Here is a 20,930-nt window from a genome sequence, read left to right on the forward strand (position 1 = left end):
TGCTGAGTAGGTCATCTCAACGGTCGCGGGGAAGTACTGCACGATGCGCGTGATAGGAGGAACATTAAAACCATTTTTGTAAACATAGCTAGCTAGAAAATACATTTTTTCTAGTTTGTAATATTTTAAAATAGCCGATTCTTTTTTGGGGGTTACTGTTTCTGGACAAGGAGTTGCTTTGCCGCGCAGCCATTTTCTGCCGTAGCTAAAATAACTTGGTTAACTCGTAACGAAGATTTTTATAACTAAACCAAGAGATCACAGCTTTTCGTTTCCAATGGAAACAAATGAGTCAAATGAGTCAGAACAAGCAAAGAGGTGGGAAGAGACAAGCACGCGCTAGCGATACCCTATTGGCGCGTGCAAGTATATAACTGCATATTTCCGTTAGGGAACGCCTACTCTGGGAAGTGCGCATGTGCAATAACTCTTGCCCCCCCTAAACAGCGTCATTTTAAACACTTTTGTAAAGGCTAAGGTCTACAAAACGTATTCCACCCTTGTTCATAACACATTGGAGTTTTAGTAACAGAAAACTATTTGGAGAATGTCGGCCAAAACATTATCTGTTTCAACTTCTCCGAGTGGGCTTTCTCTCACTACCATATTTGGTAGTGAGTGGAACCGAAAAACGGATGCTTCACATTTATACGTCCAGTGAAATATCTGTCTCATTGTGTTATCTGTGCATGTAACGTTAGCTAGTAGGAGTGGCCACGGCATGGGCGTCTAGCTAGATTTATATTAACGAACGTAGAAATGTTAATACACGTATTCGGGGCAAATTTATCAGATGAACATAGGCTTGCTAGTTATGTAAAATGTGCGATACATCAAGTCAAGTTAATGACAAAGTGTTCGGAATGTAAAGTCTAGGAGATCTCTGAGCAAGTGTGTTTACTTTTTGCCATACTTCTCGTTTGCTGCAGTAGCTAATTTACTGGAGCTTGCTAGCTAATGTCAATTTTGCTGCGCGGCTAGCCGACGTCGGTTTCTTGACTTTTCTGGTGCACAGTGACTCTTTATCACACGCTAATAATCGTATTGTGATATATACTGGTGGGTAGATAATTTAGCTAGCTAACGTTATAGTTGCATAGTAATTTACGCGGATCAGCTAACAGTTGAGTTGGTTACAATTGTTTTGTTAGCTAAATACAAACAACCCACTTTTTTAAGAAGTGATAGCCAGGGTTTAAATGAAAAAATGCAGCGTTACAGTTATCGTCGTCATGGAAATGTATCTCCCAACGCCCGACCAATAGGTAAAAAGTTTACGTTTGCACCGAACGACGAAGAAGACGCCCGGATTGATGACAATACAGGAGACGTATCGGGTTTTACAGAAATTGACCCTCCAATGCGACTGGACCGTGTCGATATTAAACGACTGGAGGACGACAGCCCTTTGAATCGGACTGCGGATGATGTGGAACGGTGCCGGATGGGCGAAGAAGGATTCAGTCATCCGTCTCACCTTCAGTCCCCCAGTAGCGTTATTTTCATGAAAGGCTCCCCGGCGTCACCACGGAAAAACTCTCGGGTGTACGGGAGTTCACCGGAGCGGTCATGCATTCAGGAAGACGGGGACTGCTCGAGCTCACCTATTCCAGACTGCCCCGACACACCGCCACACAAAACCTTCAAAAAACTACTCCTTTTTCATACTCCACACACACCAAAGGTTAGATAACTTTTCATGCAGAAAACCTGCAACCTATAAGAAGCATACCCACTATTATTGGCTAATATTGTTTTGACAACTTGGTGCGATGTAGCTAACATTTATGGAGTAACTAGTAGTAGCCATTTTATGCATTTTCTGATATAGAATATATAGAATATATTTTTCTGATATGATTTGTGCACCATGTGCCACCCTTGTAGTAAGGAAGATGTAACTATTTATATTGCATTAACGTTGGAGTAGCAATGTTTGCCAGTTTATGCATTTTATAATATACATTTCATGAAATGCATGATTTTTGCACCAATTGCCACTCTCTTTATAGAAAGTAAGAAAACAAAACAACTAGCTTTCGAAAGAACCCACTTTTGTAGTGGTGTACAATTACATACACAACAGTCAGTCAGCCTTATTGACCACGTTTACATACACACACATATCCCGTTATATTCTGTTTTGAGTTGACGCGTATGAACATCATATTCTGTTTACAATAACCCGAAGAATCTTGTCCCAGTTATGAAAAACCCTAATAATATGCCTGAGATGCTGATCTTAGCTGGGATACTGTTGCATGTAAACATCTTATCCCATTTACTGGTGTTTTTCGCTGCACAGGCTGTTTTGCGTATCATGGGTGTTGTGATGTTTTCATCTGATTTTTGTCAAACAAATCACTTCAGAAGGTAGGCTACAATGTGATTTTTCTGGAAAAAAATTTCTCATTTTGTCTGTCATAGTTGAAGTGTACCAATGATAAATTACAGGCCTCTCATCTTTTTAAGTGGGAGAACTTGCACAATTGGTGGCTGACTGAATATTTTTTTGCCCCACTGTGTATCTCGTCAGTCAGATTCCAAATCAGACATCAGTATTTACATTGAAAGGCATATTTTGATTTTCACTTCAATTTCCCTTCAACTTTACTCAATTAGTTATTTATATGTGATAATGTTATTTCAATTCATTAAGGGTATTTTAACTTTATCAAAAGGCTTGTCTAAGTGTCTCGACATGTCTTGAATATGTTAATTATGTCATTTGCAGAGTTTGCTGAACAAAGCCAGAACTGCCAGCTCAGCGTCCTCAAGTAGGAGAGTAGCCCTCTTCGGGAATGTAGAATCCACAGGAAAACCTGGTCCGGACAGCAGGAGAAGCCAGACCCCTTTGGTCAACATCAACCCCTTCACCCCCGAATCCCTCCTCATCCAGTCTACAACTCAACACAGGAACAGCAGAAAGAGGGCACACTGTAACGAGTATGTCACTCATTAAGCATTGTTAGAATGTAGGACTGACTTAATTTTTTCCCAACTAAGTATTGGATTATCTAGCAATATAACTTAGTCCAATTTTCAACAGACAATAATTTAACACTTATGTTTTTATCTTATTACGTGATACCTGAATGTGTTTGTATGTCGGGACACACAGATTGTAGCCCATTGTTATTTCTAGCCTGGTTCGTTAAATCCGTTGACAGTCATTAGTACGGCAAAAGTCTGGCAGGAAACCAAGACCCCATCATGGTCACTAATGAACTCTGCTGTTGGTGTGTAGAATGTGCGCTAACAAGCTCTTTGTCTCGTCTTATTCAGCTCCTGTGGTGAGGACATGGAGGTGAGTGATGCTGAAACAGAGGAAGAGGTCCTTTTCCCACCAAAGGTAGTTATTTTCTTGTCCTGAATTCTTTACAGCATTGTGGTCATGTTATTTTATCCCATCAGCAAAGCTCTCAACCTAATGTGCATTTGCGCGTATGCAGTTAAATAGTCTATTGTGAGATAACGATAACATGGTGTAACTATATATTATTTGGATTCATATGATTTTCTATTCACTCTCTATCCTCAGAGAATAACCTTGATGGAGAGCGACATGAATTCCAGGTATGCCTCAGAGTTCCACGAGCTGGAGAAGATCGGCTGTGGGGAGTATGGTGCAGTCTTCAAGTGTGTGAAAAGACTGGATGGCTGCGTGTACGCTATCAAGTGTTCAAAGAAGCCCCTGGTTGGCTCTGTGGATGAGTAAGTTGGAGTTGATCTATTGCACATGAACACTTGCTGAAGTCCGTCTCGAGACTTAAAGCTGGCAGTAGCGAGATGTCATATCCACAGTCTTAACAGGCACGGTAAACATCAAACTTGAAGAAATGCTCAATCTTCCCACATCTGTACTTCCCTCCTCCCACCATAGGCAGAACGCCCTCCGGGAGGTGTATGCCCACGCCGTGCTGGGCCAGCACCCTCACGTGGTGCGCTACTACTCGGCCTGGGCTGAGGATGACCGCATGCTCATCCAGAATGAGTACTGCAACGCCGGCACCCTCTCGGACGTCACGGCCAAGAACTACCGGCGGCTCGGCTTCCTGTCGGAGCTGGAGCTGAAGGGCCTTCTGCTGCAGGTGACGCGCGGCCTCAAGTACATCCACTCGTCCTCGCTGGTCCACATGGACATCAAGCCTAGTAAGTACCACTGAGGGGAAAGCATGAACCTTTTGTATCAGGAGGTGAATTGGAAGTACAACAAATTGTTTAACTTTTTAACAGCAAATAAGAGAAACCAGCACACTGCTCTTGCTCGTGTCAAATTGTTTTCAAGTTTTTTTACAGCAGGAAATCTTGTGAAACACATCCCTAATTCAATGCTTAATGCAATTTGTTTGACGTGTTTATGTCTTAGTCATTGGCTAGTTTCTGTCCAATTGGCAACAGATTTTCATGCGATTATTCAAAAATCTGCATAAAAACAATATACTTGTTTTCCCACCAGACATGTGTTTCCATCAAATTTGACTTGTTGCAGATAAAAGGCTGTGCGTGAGGATGTAGTGCACATAAATACTTTTTTGGCATTAAATTACCATGTACACACACAAAAAATACAAGTTAAATGGGTTTATCACATTTTCAATTCTACTGATGGTTTTGTCACAATCTGTTTGTTTTTTTTGCGTTATAAAGCGAGTGAGACCACTCTGGTATTGGTACGTGCGTTTCTAGCCAACAGTGCTATCTGCACGCTGTTGGCTAGAGAGCACGCATAGTTTACTACATGAGATTATTATTATGATGGGACAAAAGAGTGAGATTATTTTTGTTTGTCAAACGGCAGCCAAGCGTCTGATTGTCACCGGAATAAGACCATTAATATTTATTGGAAAGGACCATCAAGATCATCACCTTGCACTTTCACCACCCGGTGACGATCATCATCCTTTATTTAATCTGTAGCCTAATAAACTGCATGCTTTTCCCAACGAGTCATAGTAGCAGAACCACACGTGATTGTGTGACTCCAAGTTTACTTCGCATAATTCATTTTACCGACAAGATCCCACCTTCTCTAGCGTATTTTATTTTGTCGACATTTGGAAGTTTACCGGGACATGTTCTGTTTTCATCAGGCCTTGTCATTTAAAAAAAAAAAATGTGTCCATGTACTTTACCCGCATAAAAAAGTTGGATGGAAACCTGGTTAGAAAACTAATTTGCGTATTGTCTCTTTCAGGCAATATTTTTATCTCACGCAAGACGGTTGGTAGTGTAGTAGACGCGTGTGACGAGGAGGACGAAAAGGATGGACTGGCCACCAGTGTCGTGTACAAAATAGGTGACCTTGGCCACGTGACTAGGTTACACAATCCTCAAGTTGAGGAAGGTGACAGCAGGTTCCTGGCAAACGAAGTCCTTCAAGAGGTGAGTGTTCTCTCCAAGAGAAACTTAACAGATTCTCCCTGGCTAAAGTGTAGTATTTGATCATTAAAATGGTTCTCTACAGCTTTCCTAATCACGTCAATCTTTTCTCCCAGGACTACAGTAACTTGACAAAGGCAGACGTCTTTTCCCTGGCGCTGACTGTGATCAGTGCCTCTGGGGCGGAGCCTATGCCCAGCAATGGGGACAAGTGGCACCAGATCCGTCAGGGAAAACTTCCACCCATCCCACAAGTTCTCTCTCAGCAATTCCTGAGTCTACTCAAGGTAAGAACTATATTAGCCTTTCCTAGTCTAATCGGCTCTGCGCAGCCGGAAGTCCATTTAGAGCGAGGGCACTGTTGCATATAGGTTGGCTTGCGTTTGGGAGCTCCTGGCTTAAGCACACTTGAATAATAACACGTGATCATTGATTTACTGTTTGGTAAAATGTCCATATACAGGCTACATGTCTTAACTGTCTTGCTAGCTAGCAAAATAGGTTACATTCAGCTAGCATAACTTTGCTAGCTAGCAAAATAGGTTGCATTCAGCTAGCATAACTTTGCCTGCTAGCTTACAGCTGAAGCTAACGGCAGTTCACCCTCCTAAAAGTTTATTTGTTTTAATATTCAAAGCAAGATGATTGTGTCCAAAACCGTTCACTGGTTTAAATTGCTTTCTCTTTCTTGAGGAACTGTTGCATGTGAGAGGAGTGCCTTGAGTGACCGGTCTGCTCCAGTTTTAGAGACAGTTCACCTTTTTATGAAAGAAGAGATTAGGCTGCTTCTATACAAATGTTGTTGATCAGTAGGCTAATGCAAGTCCCAAAATGGAAGGACAACGGATCGCTTGTCATCTGTAGCACTACAGACTCCACTGAAATACGCCAAAACAAGCTCAATACCTCAAAGCATGCTCACACACTTGTTGAATATGCGTTCACCTGTATTGTGAGTAGGCCTATGCCATCTTGATTTACCCAGTTTATCGAGAGCTTTACCATTATGTTATGTAGTTAGATTGTTTTTACCAAAGTTAAATCTATTGTTTCTTTTAAAAATGTATTCATTAATCCTTTACACTTGTGGGAATGGGCCTATATGGATAGGGCTAAATTGAATTGTTTCTTACAGAAGAAATATGAAATGCATATGCATAACCATGGTAGCAATTGAAAGAACAGTTTGTGGATTATGGGAACATTATTAGACCAAAGGTGAGGACACAACAGTTCACCTGACACGAGACCGAGTCCAAACATTATACTGTTGATTATATGTGCATTTTACATTTACTGCTGCATTTGTTGATACGAAATCTGAAAATACTCTGGATAAATTCACTAACATAAGACTATTCCTGGAAAATGTAGGGTAGGCGCAACGTAAGACCAATCAAAATCACAAGGGTTTGAGGAACTTTCATGGTTTATTTTTTGATTAACTTTGAAAACGAAAGGCTTATTTTAGTCCGAAATAAATACTTGAATGTCTTGTTTAAAACTCTGTTCACACCAATTGTGAAGTATCGTCCTGCCACAATACTTCAATTATTTATTCGGGAACAGGTTTTTATTTTTTTTGCCCGTCTTTTCACATGTGAAAATAAGTTGTTGACCAATATAAATGATCTGATACACTGCCACTAACAGGTCCATTTTTTTTACGTTTGCAATGCAGCACCGTATCAATTTGGCCAATGTGATCACATCATAAATAAGTTTCAAACTATATTGCTGTTTGTCTATATTCATTAGGAAAGTATTCAGACCCCTTGAGTTTTTCCATATTTTGTTACGTTACAGCTTTATTTGATAATGTATTAAATACATTTTTCTCATCAATCTATACACAACACCCTTTAATGACAAAGCAAAAACAGGTTTTTAGAGTCACACATCTGGGGAATGGTACTGAAAAATGTCAGCATTGAAGGTCCCCAAGAACACATTGGCCTCCATCATTCTTAAATGGAAGAAGTTTGGAACCACCAAGACTTTTCCTAGAGCTGGCCGGGCCAAACTGAGCAATCGGTGAAGGGCCTTGTTCAGGGAGGTGACCAAGAACCCGATGGTCAATCTGACAGAGCTCTAGAGATCCTCTGTGGAGATGGGAGAACCTTCCAGAAGGACAACCATCTCTGCAGCACTCCACAAATCAGGCCTTTGTGGTAGTGGCCAGACGGAAGTCACTCCTCAGTAAAAGGCACATGACAGCCTGCTTGGAGTTTGCCAAAAGGCACCTAAAGGACAAACCAGTTTTTTATGTAATCCATTTTAGAATAAGTCTGTAACGTAACAACGTGGAAAAGTCAAGGGGTCTGAATACTTTCCGGAAGCACCGTATAAGCTACTCGTTGAAGAGATTTGCCAGCGGAGATGCGTGGTTTGCGCAAAAAGGGAACAGTGAAGAAAAAAGGTTAGGCCGAAGTTCACCCTTATCAGTAAGTAGTGCCACAGATAACTCACTCAAGTGAAAATGTTATGTCAACATTGCCACCCATACCACAAACCTAATTAGTCATTTGAAAGTGCATCACCCCCAGACGTTCAGCGACTTCAAACAAAAGCAGAAAAAAACTAAGCGCACACTTCCAACAAGTTCAAGTCGAGCAGTCATTTGAAAGAGTAAGAACATTTCTCCGCGAGACAACTCAAAGACGAAATCCGTTAACGGCAAGATAATGGATTTCATTGCAACTGTTCTCTGTCGTGGATGATGTTGGCTTTTGCCGACTGGTCGAGCACCAGTACACTCTACCAAGTAGACACTTTTTCAGATGTTCCCCTTCTGGAGTTACACAGTATTGTTGAAACGCACATCCATGACCTACTTGCTATGGGCGTCACTGCTATTAGCGTCGACTGACAAAGCCGTTATTGCACGCTCAAGAATGTGCTAGTTCTCATACCGCTGCTGCCATTTCAATGGCATTTGAGAGCATGTTTGAAACTAGGAAAATCCTCAAGAACAAAGTACACGCTGTGCTACGTGATAATGCACTTAACATGACAAAGGCTTTGGAAGAATGCGGAGATGCCAGTTTGCCGTGCATAGCACACACACTGCAACTGGCTGCGTTTGGCTGTGAACTACGGCAACCGGTAGGAAGATAGTGGGTCATTTTTTTTAAACATTCACCTGCTAGCATAGCCTGCAAGCAATACAGGAGCGGCTTCGAGTGAAAACGAAAAGGCAAGACATTTTCACCAGTTGGAATAGTACTTGTTACATGATGGAGAGCCTTCTGGAACAAAAACGAGTAATTGGCTTGTACGCAGCCGACTATGAGTTACCTGCAACAATCAGTACAAACCAGTGGACTCTCATTGAAACCGTGAACACACACCTAGCTCTATTCGAACAACTGAATCGAGAAATAAGCTCATCAACTGCGTCTGCAGCAGACGTGATCACACCCCTCTGTCATGGAATTGAAATGCCTGCTCAACAAAACTGCTGACAGACCGTGGGGTTAACTTGCAAAAGTACTGTACTAGAGGCTGTGAACAAGCGATTCGGTTGCATTCTGAGCCTCTGTGTCGCCACCATGCTCAACTCTAAGTACAAGGACCGCTACTTCAATGTAGACAAGAAACCGAGTTGACGTGAAATGTTACACAGCTGGGCAAGATGGAAATGGACACAGTGACATTTAGGGCTGGGCGGGATACCGTATATTATGATATACCAGTATTGATGAAGGGACCGGTTTGGGTTTTTACTTTACCTTCTATACTGGTATTTGAATGTTTGGTTTGTTAAATGTGATACGCCATGTGTAATATACATTTTTATAGTTTACTTCACTACTTGAGTCATCTCTCTCCGCTCTTTCTCGCCGTGCCACTTTCCACACAGACCTAGCCACGCCCCCTGTCACTCAAGGAGCGCATTTGATGTTCCTCAACCATGAGGCACTTGCGTTCAGTCTGATTGGTCAATGCAGCACATGTAACAATGTTGACGACGACAATGCTGTTTTCACTTTGCTTCTTAATATAAATCTACTAGCGTTCTATAATGACACCATTTTAACTAGTTGTCATCTCAAACAACACTGTGTTCAAAGTGCCCACTATTATATTCTAACCATAGAATTAGAATAGTCATTTTATTTCCATGATTCCAACAGTTGCTTTAATTCGCAAGTCCAATTGCAACATTTGGTTAAAAGGAAGTCCTAGGTTATTTCCCCATATCGTGCAGCCCTACGTGGCAGTGTGGACATTCTCAAATGACCAGTGGTGTGTAGTACTTTAAAGTATTTTTACTTGTTGTGTTTTTTGGTATCTTTACTATTTTTTATTTTTGACAACTTTTACTTCACTACATTCCTAAAGAAAATATTGTACTTTTTACTCCATTTTCCCTGACACCTAAAAGGACTCGTTATATGAAAATGGTCCAATTCACGCACTTGTCAAGCGAAGATCCCTGGTCATCTATTGCCTCTGATCTGGAGGACTCACTAAACGCAAATGCTTTGTTTGTATATTATGTCAGAGTGTTGGTGTGCCCCTGGGTGACTTTCACTTTTACCTGAGTCATTTTCTATTAACGTATCTTTTACTCAAGTATGACAATTGGGTACTTTTTTTCACCACTGCAATTAAGTGCAGGAAAGGCAGAAATGATAAGTGCTGAAATTTGTTTTGGTTGAATTGAACAGTATAAAACAATCAGAATGGAGAAAGACTAATTGAAATCACTTACTGTATGTGTTGCCACCCTAGGATCACTCACTACTCATAAAGCAAATGTAGACCTGTAATTATTCAAAAACTAAAAATACCATTCTTTTTTATTTAATTAAAAACACACACAAAATTTACACATATCGCCCAGCCCTAGTGACAGTGTGCACAGAGGAAGAGGCCACGGACAGACAGAGCTGAAATCCTGGTTGAGAATGAAACGACTGAACAACGAAACAGCACAGCAAGTATAATGAAAGAAATAGGTTTTGATTATGTTTTACTGTTAATGGGGACATGCGTAAATGCCAACAAAATAATTTTTGGTCAGTGTGTGTTTAACTGTACTAGAATTTAACTGTACTAGAATGCTTACGGCTGCTAAAAAAATATCGGCATCAGGGTTTTTTTGGCAAGAAAAATATTGGATATCGGTATCAGCCAGAAATGTCATATCGGTGCATCCCTAATTATGTCTCATTGCTGCAACTCCCCAAGGGCTCGGGAGAGAAGGTCAAGACATGCGTCCTCCGAAATATGACCCGCCAAGCTGCGCTCCTTAACACCCGATCGCTTAACCTGGAAGCCAGCTGCACCAATGTGTCGGCGGAAACGCTGTTCAACTGATTACCGAATTTTGCCTGCAGGTGCCTGGCCCGCCACAGGGAGTCACTAGAGCGCGATGAGCCAAGTAAAGGCCCCCCTTGCCAATGCTGGCCAATTGTGCGCCGCTCTATGGGACTCCCGGAGATTGAACCCCAGGCCGTAGTGACACCGCAACGCTAATGCAGTGCCTTAGCCCGCTACTCAGCCCGCTACTCGCTACTCAGGAGACCCAATTTTAAGTGATTTCAACGGGGCTTTCTCTATTTATACCACGTGTAAATCTCATTCCACGGAGGGCCAAGTGTCTGCCTGTTTTCGCTCCTCACTTGTACTTGATTAGTAATTAGTGACCTTTAATTCATAAAATAACTCCTCACCTGGGTGTCTAGGTCTTAATTGAAGGGAAAAAAGTAAAACCTGCAGACACTAGGCCCTCCATGAAATGTTTGTCACCCCTAATTTGTACTATTCAATCAAATTCCAAACAAAAGTCATTTTATGCATTTACATGAATTTCCTGCATTTCCTGCACTTTTATTATCATTTCCATTAGGGCTATCCCCGACAAAAAAAATCTTGGTCGACCAAGAGTCGTCTCTTATATCGATCGGTTGACATTTTTTATATTTTTAATTCATATATACAGTTGAAGTCAGAAGTTTACATACCCTTAGGTTGGAGTCATTAACTCGTTTTTCAACCACTCCACAAATTTCTTGTTAACAAACTATAGTTTTGGCAAGTCGGTTAGGACATCTACTTTGTGCATGACACAAGTACTTTTTCCAACAATTGTTTGACAGATTATTTCACTTATTTACTGTAACACAATTCCAGTGGGTCAGAAGTTTATGTACACTAAGTTGACTGTGCCTTTAAACAGCTTGGAAAATTCCAGAAAATGTCATGGCTTTAGAAGCTTCTGATAGGCTAATTGACATCATTTGAGTCAATTGGAGATGTACCTGTGGATGTATGGAAAAATCAAAAGAAATCAGCCAAGACCTCAGAAATAAAATTGTAGACCTCCACAAGTCTGGTTCATCCTTGGGAGCAATTTCCAAACGCCTGAAGGTACCACGTTCATCTGTACAAACAATAGTATGCAAGTATAAACACCATGGGACCATGCAGCCGTCATACCGCTCAGAGAGGAGATGCTTTCTGTCTCCTAGAGATGAATGTACTTTGGTGCAAAAAGTGCACATCAATCCCAGAACAACAGCAAAGGACCTTGTAAAGATGCTGGAGGAAACAGGTACAAAAGTATCTATATCCACAGTAAAACGAGTCCTATATCGACATAACATGAAATGTCGCTCAGTAAGGAAGAAGCCACTGCTCCAAAACCGCCATTAAAAAAGCCAGACTACGGTTTGCAACTGCACATACGGACAAAGATTGTACTTTTTTGAGAAATGTCTACTGGTCTGATGAAACAAAAATAGAACTGTTTGGGCATAATGACCATCGTTATGTTTGGAGGAAAAAGGGGAGGCTTGCAAGCCGAAGAACACCATCCCAACTGTGAAGCACGTGGGTGGCAGCATCATGTTGTAGGGGTGCTTTGCTGCAGGAGGCACAGATGCACTTCACAAAATAGATGGCTTCACGAGGAATTGAAAATTGTGGATATATTGAAGCAACATCTCAGTCAGGAAGTTGAAGCTTCGTCGCAAATGAGTCTTCCAAATGGACAATGACCCCAAGCATACTTCCAAAATTGTGGCAAAATGGCTTAAGGACAACAAAGTCAAGGTATTGGAGTGGCCATCACAAAGCCCTGACCTCAATCCTATAGAAAATGTGTGGGCTTAAAAACCGTGTGCGAGCAAGGAGGCCTACAAACCGGACTCACTTACACCAGCTCTGTCAGGAGGAATGGTGCAAAATTCACCCAACTTATTGTGAAGAGCTTGTGGAAAAATGTTTGACCCAATTTTAAAGGCAATGCAACCAATTCCTAACTGAGTGTATGTAAACTTCTGACCCACTGGGAATGTGATGAAAGAAATAAAAGCTGGAATAAATCATTCTCTCTACTATTATTCTGACATTTCACATTCTTATAATAAAGTGGTGATCCTAACTGACCTTTGACAGGGAATTTTTACTGCGATTAAATGTCAGGAATTGTGAAACTGAGTTTAAATGTATTTGGCTAAGGTGTATTTAAACTTCCGACTTCAACTGTACACATCCTATATGTTAATCAAATCAAGCACTGAGACACACAAATGATAAGGGCATCTGACAGCAATTGATCTGATTGTGCTGGGCTCAGCCTTAATGCACTGTAAAAAAATATATATATTTTACACCAAGTGACTGTGTGACAAGCACTCATTGTCTCTCTCCTCCCTGCTGCAGCGACCACCACAGAACTTGAACTGCGTTTAATGTGCCATCCGTGTTGCTGAAGCTGCAACATAATTTCAGCCTTTTTCTGACTGAAATGTTATGTTAGCGATATCCCCTAATTTTGTTTAAGAAAAATATTCCCTCAACCCTTGCTGTCTTTACATGAAACATGTATGCATCGCATGCACATGACCAATTGGGCCTGAGCTATAGCATATCATAATCACATCAATAATTGGTTGTAACAAACTCTGAACACGTGACAGCAAAATGGATGCAGAGGACGTGGCAAATTAACTTGAAACGGGGGAATGTTTACTGGTTTCTCAGGAGGTAAAGGGGAAGTCTGTGGAGTAAATTTGACTAGAAAATACTAGTGATCAAGTAAAAGAGTTCCTCTGTCCAGTTCTTTGGTCCATCTTAATCTTTTTTTATTGGCCAATCTGAGATTTGGCTTTTTCTTTGCAACTCTGCCTAGAAGGCCAGCATCCCGGAGTCACCTCTTCACTGTTGACGTTGAGACTGGTGTTCTGCGGGTACTATTTAATGAAGCTGCCAGTTGAGGACTTGTGAGGCATCTGTTTCTCAAACTAGACACTCTAATATACTTTTCTTCTTGCTCAGTTGTGCACCGGGGCCTCCCACCCCTTCTATTCTGGTTAGAGCCAGTTTGCGCTGTTCTGTGACAGGAGTAGTACACAGCGTTGTAACAGATCTTCAGTTTCTTGGCAATTTCTCGCATGGAATAGCCTTCATTTTTCAGAACAAGAATAGACTGACGAGTTTCAGAAGAAAGTTATTTGTTTCTGGCCATTTTGAGCCTGTAATCGAACCCACAAACGCTGATGCTCCAGATACTCAACTAGTCTAAAGAAGGCCAGTTTTATTGCTTCTTTAATTAGCACAACAGTTTTCAGCTGTGCTAACATGATTGCAAAAGGGTTTTCTAATGATCAATTAGCCTTTTTAAAATGATAAACGTGGATTAGCTAACACAATGTGCCATTGGAACACAGGAGTGATGGTACCAGATAATGGGCCTCTGTACGCCTATGTAGATATTCCATAAAAAAAATCTACAGTTTCCAGCTACAATAGTCATTTACAACATTAATAATGTCTACACTTATTTTGAATCAATTTGAGGTTATTTTAATGGACACTTATTTTCTTTCAAAAACAAGGACATTTCTAAGTGACCCCAAACTTTCGAACGGTAGTGTATGTAAACAGTGCATTTGGAAAGTATTCAGACCCCTTGACTTTTTACGTTACAGCCTTATTTGAAAATGGGGGGGGAAAAAAAATCCCCCTCATTTATCTACACACAATACCCAATAATGACAAAGCAAAAAGTATTAAGTCCCTTTACTCAGTGCTTTGTTGAAGAACCTTTGGCAGCAATTACAGCCTCAAGTCTCTTGGATATGACTCTACAAGCTTGGCACACCTCTATTTGGGGAGTTTCTCCCATTCTTCTCTGCAGATCTTCTGATTGTTGTCCTGTTGGAAGGTGATCCTTCACCCCAGTCTGAGGTCCTGAGTGCTCTGGAGACGGTTTATATCAATGAAATCTCTGTACTTTGGACCGTTCATCTTTCCCTCGATCCTGACTAGTCTCCCAGTCCCTGCAGCTGGAAAACATCCCCACAGCATGATGCTGCCGCCACCACGCTTCACTGTAGTCCGTAATATTGGTTTCATCAGACCAGAGAATCCTGTTTCTCATGGTCTGAGAGTCCTTTAGGTGCTTTTCGGAAAATGCCAAGCGGGCTGTATGTGCCTAATTTCCACCTGTCCATTCTACCATAAAGGCCTGTTTGGTGGAGTGCTGCATAAATGGTTGTCATTCTGGAAGGTTTTCCACAGAGGAACTCTGGAGCTCTGTCAGAGTGACCATCACGTTTGTGGTCACCTCCCTGACCAAGGCCCTTCTCTCCTGATTGCTCAGCTTGGCCAGCTCTAGGAAGAGTCTTGGTGGATCCAAACTTCTTCCATTTAAGAATGATGGAGGGCGCTGTGTTCTTGGACCTTCAAAGCTCCAGACCTTTCTGGTGGGTGGGTGTGCGTGTATGAGTTCACTAATTCTCTATGTCCATTCAGAAAGTTTCCTAAAACAAGCCTAGCGTCTGATCTCTTTTAATCCGATAGAAACAAAGGTATTGTTGCAGACTCAGCGTATGTGCGAGAAATGACAACAGGTGTCAGTTTTGTGTTTCCTCTCTTGTTAATTGGGGTGCAACTGAATGAAATGTAGACCAGCTCCTTTCATGATTCATCCCACTGGATGCATAGCCTTATACCCTAATATTTTCAGTAGCATATTTTTCCAGTAGTATATGATTTCTCTCATTTTAATGCGTCCTCCTTAGCCACTTTGAACAACATATTGCCACAGAGAATGACCGCAGCAGCGTTGGTGACGTTATGCGATTTGCTCGGAAAGGTGGAGGGGGGAAAAAACCATTGGACTTGAATGGTTTAGTGCGTCAATCGGAATCCTCTATTTTATTTAATTACCCTCCAATCTGAAATGTCTTAATTTGTATACTAGACTAATATTTAGAGGTAATAAATAACATGAATAATGACTTTCAACTGATAGCTAAGTGTAATAGTAAAGTCGCAGAGAAAAGCCATGTTTCTTGTATACATGGGAAATGTTGTCATTAAAATCTTCAAATGTAATGATATAAAATATCGGCCTCCTTGACCCCCGGAAATTGCTATTGGTATCAGCCCCAAAAAATCCACATCATTCGTTCTCTACCTATACACTTCTGTACCACTGCCCTTCAGTGGTGCTCACTGTCCTTGTGTAAGACAAACTGATGAAGACATTTTTTGGTACCCTTTCCCAGATCTGTGCCTCCACACAATACTGTCTCGGAGCTCTACGGACAATTACTTCGACTTCATGGCTTGGTTCTGACATGCACTGTCAACTGTGGGACCTTTTATATAGTGAGGTGTGTGTGTGCATTTCCAAATCATGTCCAATACAACCTGATTGGTAAATTCAATTGGGAAACATTTCAAGGATGTTCAATGGAAACAGGATGCATCCGAGCTCAATTTCGAGTCTCATAGGGTCTGAATATATATATATATATGTTTTTTTTAAATATATTTGATTTGATTTAATCCATTTGAGAATAAGGCTGTTTAACGTAACAAAATGTGGGAGAAGTTAAGGGGTCTGAATACTTTCCAAAATGCACTGTGTGTGTGTGTGTATTGATGGCCTGCATCTGATGGAGGGAGCAGCGGTGAGGCTCTCTCACCTGACTCACCATCCCTCCGCTCTACCTCCCGCCACTAACGGGGGCAGTCTTCCAGCTGATGGCGACGCTCAAGTCGCAATGCATTATTTCTGCCTCACTCACCTCACGCACCAATGTTGTTACTCCTATAACCAGAGAAAGTGAAATATTCCTTGGTATTAAAAAATACACTATAATAATAACAACGCAAGCTTATAGCACACTAATTCATTGCAGCTGCAAAGCTGGTTGTAGGGGGAATGTGTGTTTTATGGCTTATAAAAGTGTTCTAAAATGGATTAAAATTTTATTTTTCCCTCATCAATCTACACACTACCCCATAATGACCAAGCAAAAACACTTAGCAAGCTAAATAACAATTAGCATCAGCAGTTAACAAATTATTTTAGCAGCACCTTGTTAAGAAAAAACAAACTAGCAGATACACTAACTGGTAATTTATAGAATGCTTGTGGAAAGCAGCATGTCACTAACATTGTTACATCCATCTAACCATGCAGAGTGAAAGGCAACAAAAAAAAGAGTTTTATTTCACCTTTATTTAACCAGGTAGGCTAGTTGAGAACAAGTTCTCATTTGCAACTGCGACCTGGCCAAGATAAAGCAAAGCAGTGTGACACAGACAACAACACAGAGTTACACATGGAGTAAACAATAAACAAGCCAATGACACAGTAGAGAAAAGAAAGTCTATATACAGGGTGTGCAAAAGGCATGAGGAGTGCTTGTGACTCCATGGTCGAAAAGCTCTCTCCTTGAGTGACGGCAGGGCTTGGTGTGGTTAATGGCATGCAGGAGAAGGAGATGACTCGTAGCAAACCAATTAAACTATAACAACGGGCGTTATACCTGCCGGAGTTGTCTTTCACATTTAACAAACCAAACAATGAAATACTGTTATAGAAGGTAAAGTAAAATCTCAAACTGGGCCATGCAAGTTACAGTAAAATACAGTATACCACCCATCCCTAATTTGAAGTTAAGGCAAGGTTAATACAATTTTGGGAAAGGACAAATGTGATATGCTTGTGTGTCTAAGTGGGATGCGCTGCAGGCGGCTTTGATTGATGGGTCCTTTCTGGTGGGTGGGTGTGCGTGTATGAGTTCACTAATTCTCTATGTCCATTCAGAAAGTTTCCTAAAACAAGCCTAGCGTCTGATCTCTTTTAATCCGATAGAAACAAAGGTATTGTTGCAGACTCAGCGTATGTGCGAGAAATGACAACAGGTGTCAGTTTTGTGTTTCCTCTCTTGTTAATTGGGGTGCAACTGAATGAAATGTAGACCAGCTCCTTTCATGATTCATCCCACTGGATGCATAGCCTTATACCCTAATATTTTCAGTAGCATATTTTTCCAGTAGTATATGATTTCTCTCATTTTAATGCGTCCTCCTTAGCCACTTTGAACAACATATTGCCACAGAGAATGACCGCAGCAGCGTTGGTGACGTTATGCGATTTGCTCGGAAAGGTGGAGGGGGGAAAAAACCATTGGACTTGAATGGTTTAGTGCGTCAATCGGAATCCTCTATTTTATTTAATTACCCTCCAATCTGAAATGTCTTAATTTGTATACTAGACTAATATTTAGAGGTAATAAATAACATGAATAATGACTTTCAACTGATAGCTAAGTGTAATAGTAAAGTCGCAGAGAAAAGCCATGTTTCTTGTATACATGGGAAATGTTGTCATTAAAATCTTCAAATGTAATGATATAAAATATCGGCCTCCTTGACCCCCGGAAATTGCTATTGGTATCAGCCCCAAAAAATCCACATCATTCGTTCTCTACCTATACACTTCTGTACCACTGCCCTTCAGTGGTGCTCACTGTCCTTGTGTAAGACAAACTGATGAAGCTGTGTGATATTGAAAGGGATATAGTTCATTTGAAGTAAGCATTCACATTCAAGTCTACACCTGTTGTATTCGGTGCATGGGATAACAATTTTTATTTATTTGAACTGTGCTCTCAAACATCCATTGGATTGTGTTAGCCTATTCATTATTGCTAGCTAGTACTCATATTTTTTTTCTCCTTCACCTTGCAGCTGATGATCCACCCTGACCCCGCCAGGCGGCCGTCCACCTTTGACCTCATCAAGCACCCGGTACTGTTGACGGCAGCTAGAATGAGTGCCGACCTGCTCCGTGTGGAACTCGACGCAGAGAAGTCTAAGAACGCCCAGCTTCAGAAGTAAGTACAGAATGGCACTGAAACAACGATCGACTGTAGCAAAATGTTTTTCCTGGAAGGTTGCTGTTTTGTCAACACACTAAAGGCAGTGGTTAGCTCGTTTTTTGCTCTTGCTTTTACATCGGCAAGTTTGAGGTGCGGAATAGCCTACAACCTGTCAGACCGCGTGAGAAAGCGTGCTTTTGTAAGGCCAGTCAGTTTGCAACATAATTCTAAATGCAATCGCGTTTTAAACAGTTTTTTTTTATTGCCACGATATTTAAAAATAGCTAATATTTATTTCTTAATCGCGACTCATAATTAAAGTGCGCTTTCCATTCGAGTGTATAGGCTATAGTCAGTGGTAGGCCGGCTATCAGCGTGTCACCCACCACCGATAAGAGCTTGAGGCAGTATAATTGTTTTAAACCTGAACGGTTTACTTTACTTCAAATAATGAGGCGCGTCTTACCTTGCTTCGTAGTAGCCTAGCCAAAATCCAACCATAGCAACGTGGAGGGAATTATTTTATAAAGACTTCCCCCTGCCATTAAGCAGCATTTCTCTCCTGTTCTATTGGTTTTCATATCAACTTTTTTTTCCGTTGTCCAGAAGCCAAAGGCACAATCCTAGTCATATTAGCAACCCATCCTAGTTGTTGCTATTGGATTCCCCCTCCTAAGTTTCTAACACAACTCACATTAGGGGAATTGTTTAAAACAGTGTTTTCCCGCTAATTGCATTTTGGCAAATGTTTGAAAATGAAGTTTTATTAGCTGCTTCATTACAGGAGTTGCATGTTCAATAATAGGCTATATAGCCTTTTGAATGTAAGACGATGGGCTTGCTATTGTTGCATGTTTCCATTAAACTCTTAATGAAACATGTCAGTTCCTTGTATGCATGCATAGTATTTTCTGTTTGTCACCTAATTTTACTGTTTGGAAAATGTTTTTACCGGTTAATAAGCGTCGGTTAGTCTGCAGCAGAATTGACAAAAATGTGCATCCCTAATTCAGGGTTTGTCTAACTGTTCTACATTGCTTTCCCCAGGGAGCTGAAGAAGGCCCAGATTGACAAAACTGCAGCTGAGGAGAAAGTTCTGACCCACTCCACTGTCCAGTCCAACCCCAAAACCTCCAGACTCGTCGGCAAGAAAATGAACCGCTCAATGAGCCTGAACATTTACTGAGACTGACTCAAACACAGATCCCCCTGAGTGGGGAGCAATAATGGTGCTGGATCATGGACTGAAAACAAAAATCTTGAGTTTCCGACTACGTATTCTGTTCGAAGAAAGTGGCAAGGATTCTACTTAAGGCAGTGGTCACCAACCTTTTCTGGGTCAAAATGCAAGCTGCGATTTTCCATGCAGATGTATTATTATTTTTAATTTAATTTAATTTATTTTTTAACTTAAAAACGTATTAAGCCTATGCAACATTAACCAATTGAAACAGTTCTGTAACAATGAGGTTTGTGCAGTAGTCTATAGGCCCAATTCATTATCACTGCAAATTGGTTATGCTTGATTTGCCCTGCCAATGTTCTCAGACCATTTAGAAATTATATATATTTTTAAATGTGGTATATCATCATGCTGGTAATAGACAAGCTGTAAATTTGGCAAGCTTATCAGAACACTTTGCTGCACTCGTTCATTGCAGCATGAATGGAAGTAGGGAGAATTTTTATAAGCCATAAAATGCACGAAGTGTTGACGGTGCTGAATAACAACTTAAACATAAAAACAACAGCTCTTTGATGTATTCGTTCTCTCTAGTCATGGTTTTAAAACTTCCGGAATCTCACAGTATCAACTTTGGTGTGCGTTCAAGGTTTATTTTTACAGTATGGTTCGATGAAACAGCAGACAATGATCTGAGCTATCTGCTTGGCCAGCGGTAGGCCTATAGGTGCTGTTGATTTGTTCTCTGGGCCTGCCGGGTAGGCGGAGTTCTACCTTTCACACATGGAAACACGTCGCCTTCCCGGCTCTATGGCTGCTGAATCAAGTGCACCTACTGCCAACAGCGCAAAACAAATAAAGAAAAATAGGAACGCAGGGCTTTATCGTTTTTTTTTTTTACAGAAATGTTTGGCGCTCTACTAGGAATGCCTTGGAGATCGACCAGTCGTTCGCCCAGTTGGTGACCACTGTGCAGCCAAATGGGCCTCATTTCCAATGGTCACAGGGGACTTTACCCTGTCTCAATGCTGTGGGTGGGCCTTTCTTGCCCAACTCTGAGACTTTGTTGTACTCAATCAGTACTGACTTGTCAAACAGTCAGTTCTGTATGAAGACTTGGCCCTTTCAATCAAATTACCAATAATCCTGGTGGTGGACTTCTCGTTCCTTACTGTACATATTCTGTGTCAGCCCCAAGTCTAAGTAGATTGGCAAGGCTCTCCACTGTA

The 20,930-nt window shown here is 41.2% G+C and overlaps 1 protein-coding gene across 1 annotated transcript; it reads left to right on the forward strand.

Moving 5' to 3' along the window:
• Positions 1-681: 681 nt before the first annotated feature.
• On the forward strand, positions 682-20,567 carry LOC139369199 (wee1-like protein kinase 1-B). Its single transcript, XM_071108625.1, has 9 exons — positions 682-1,684; positions 2,735-2,946; positions 3,286-3,352; positions 3,542-3,714; positions 3,884-4,152; positions 5,198-5,385; positions 5,499-5,669; positions 18,388-18,533; positions 19,566-20,567. Exons 1-9 carry the CDS (start codon positions 1,208-1,210, stop codon positions 19,702-19,704), a joined length of 1,842 nt encoding a protein of 613 aa, XP_070964726.1. The 5' UTR covers positions 682-1,207; the 3' UTR covers positions 19,705-20,567.
• Positions 20,568-20,930: the final 363 nt, after the last annotated feature.

Source organism: Oncorhynchus clarkii, chromosome 2, assembly GCF_045791955.1.
Source record: "Oncorhynchus clarkii lewisi isolate Uvic-CL-2024 chromosome 2, UVic_Ocla_1.0, whole genome shotgun sequence".
NCBI classification, from domain to species: Eukaryota; Metazoa; Chordata; class Actinopteri; order Salmoniformes; family Salmonidae; genus Oncorhynchus; species Oncorhynchus clarkii.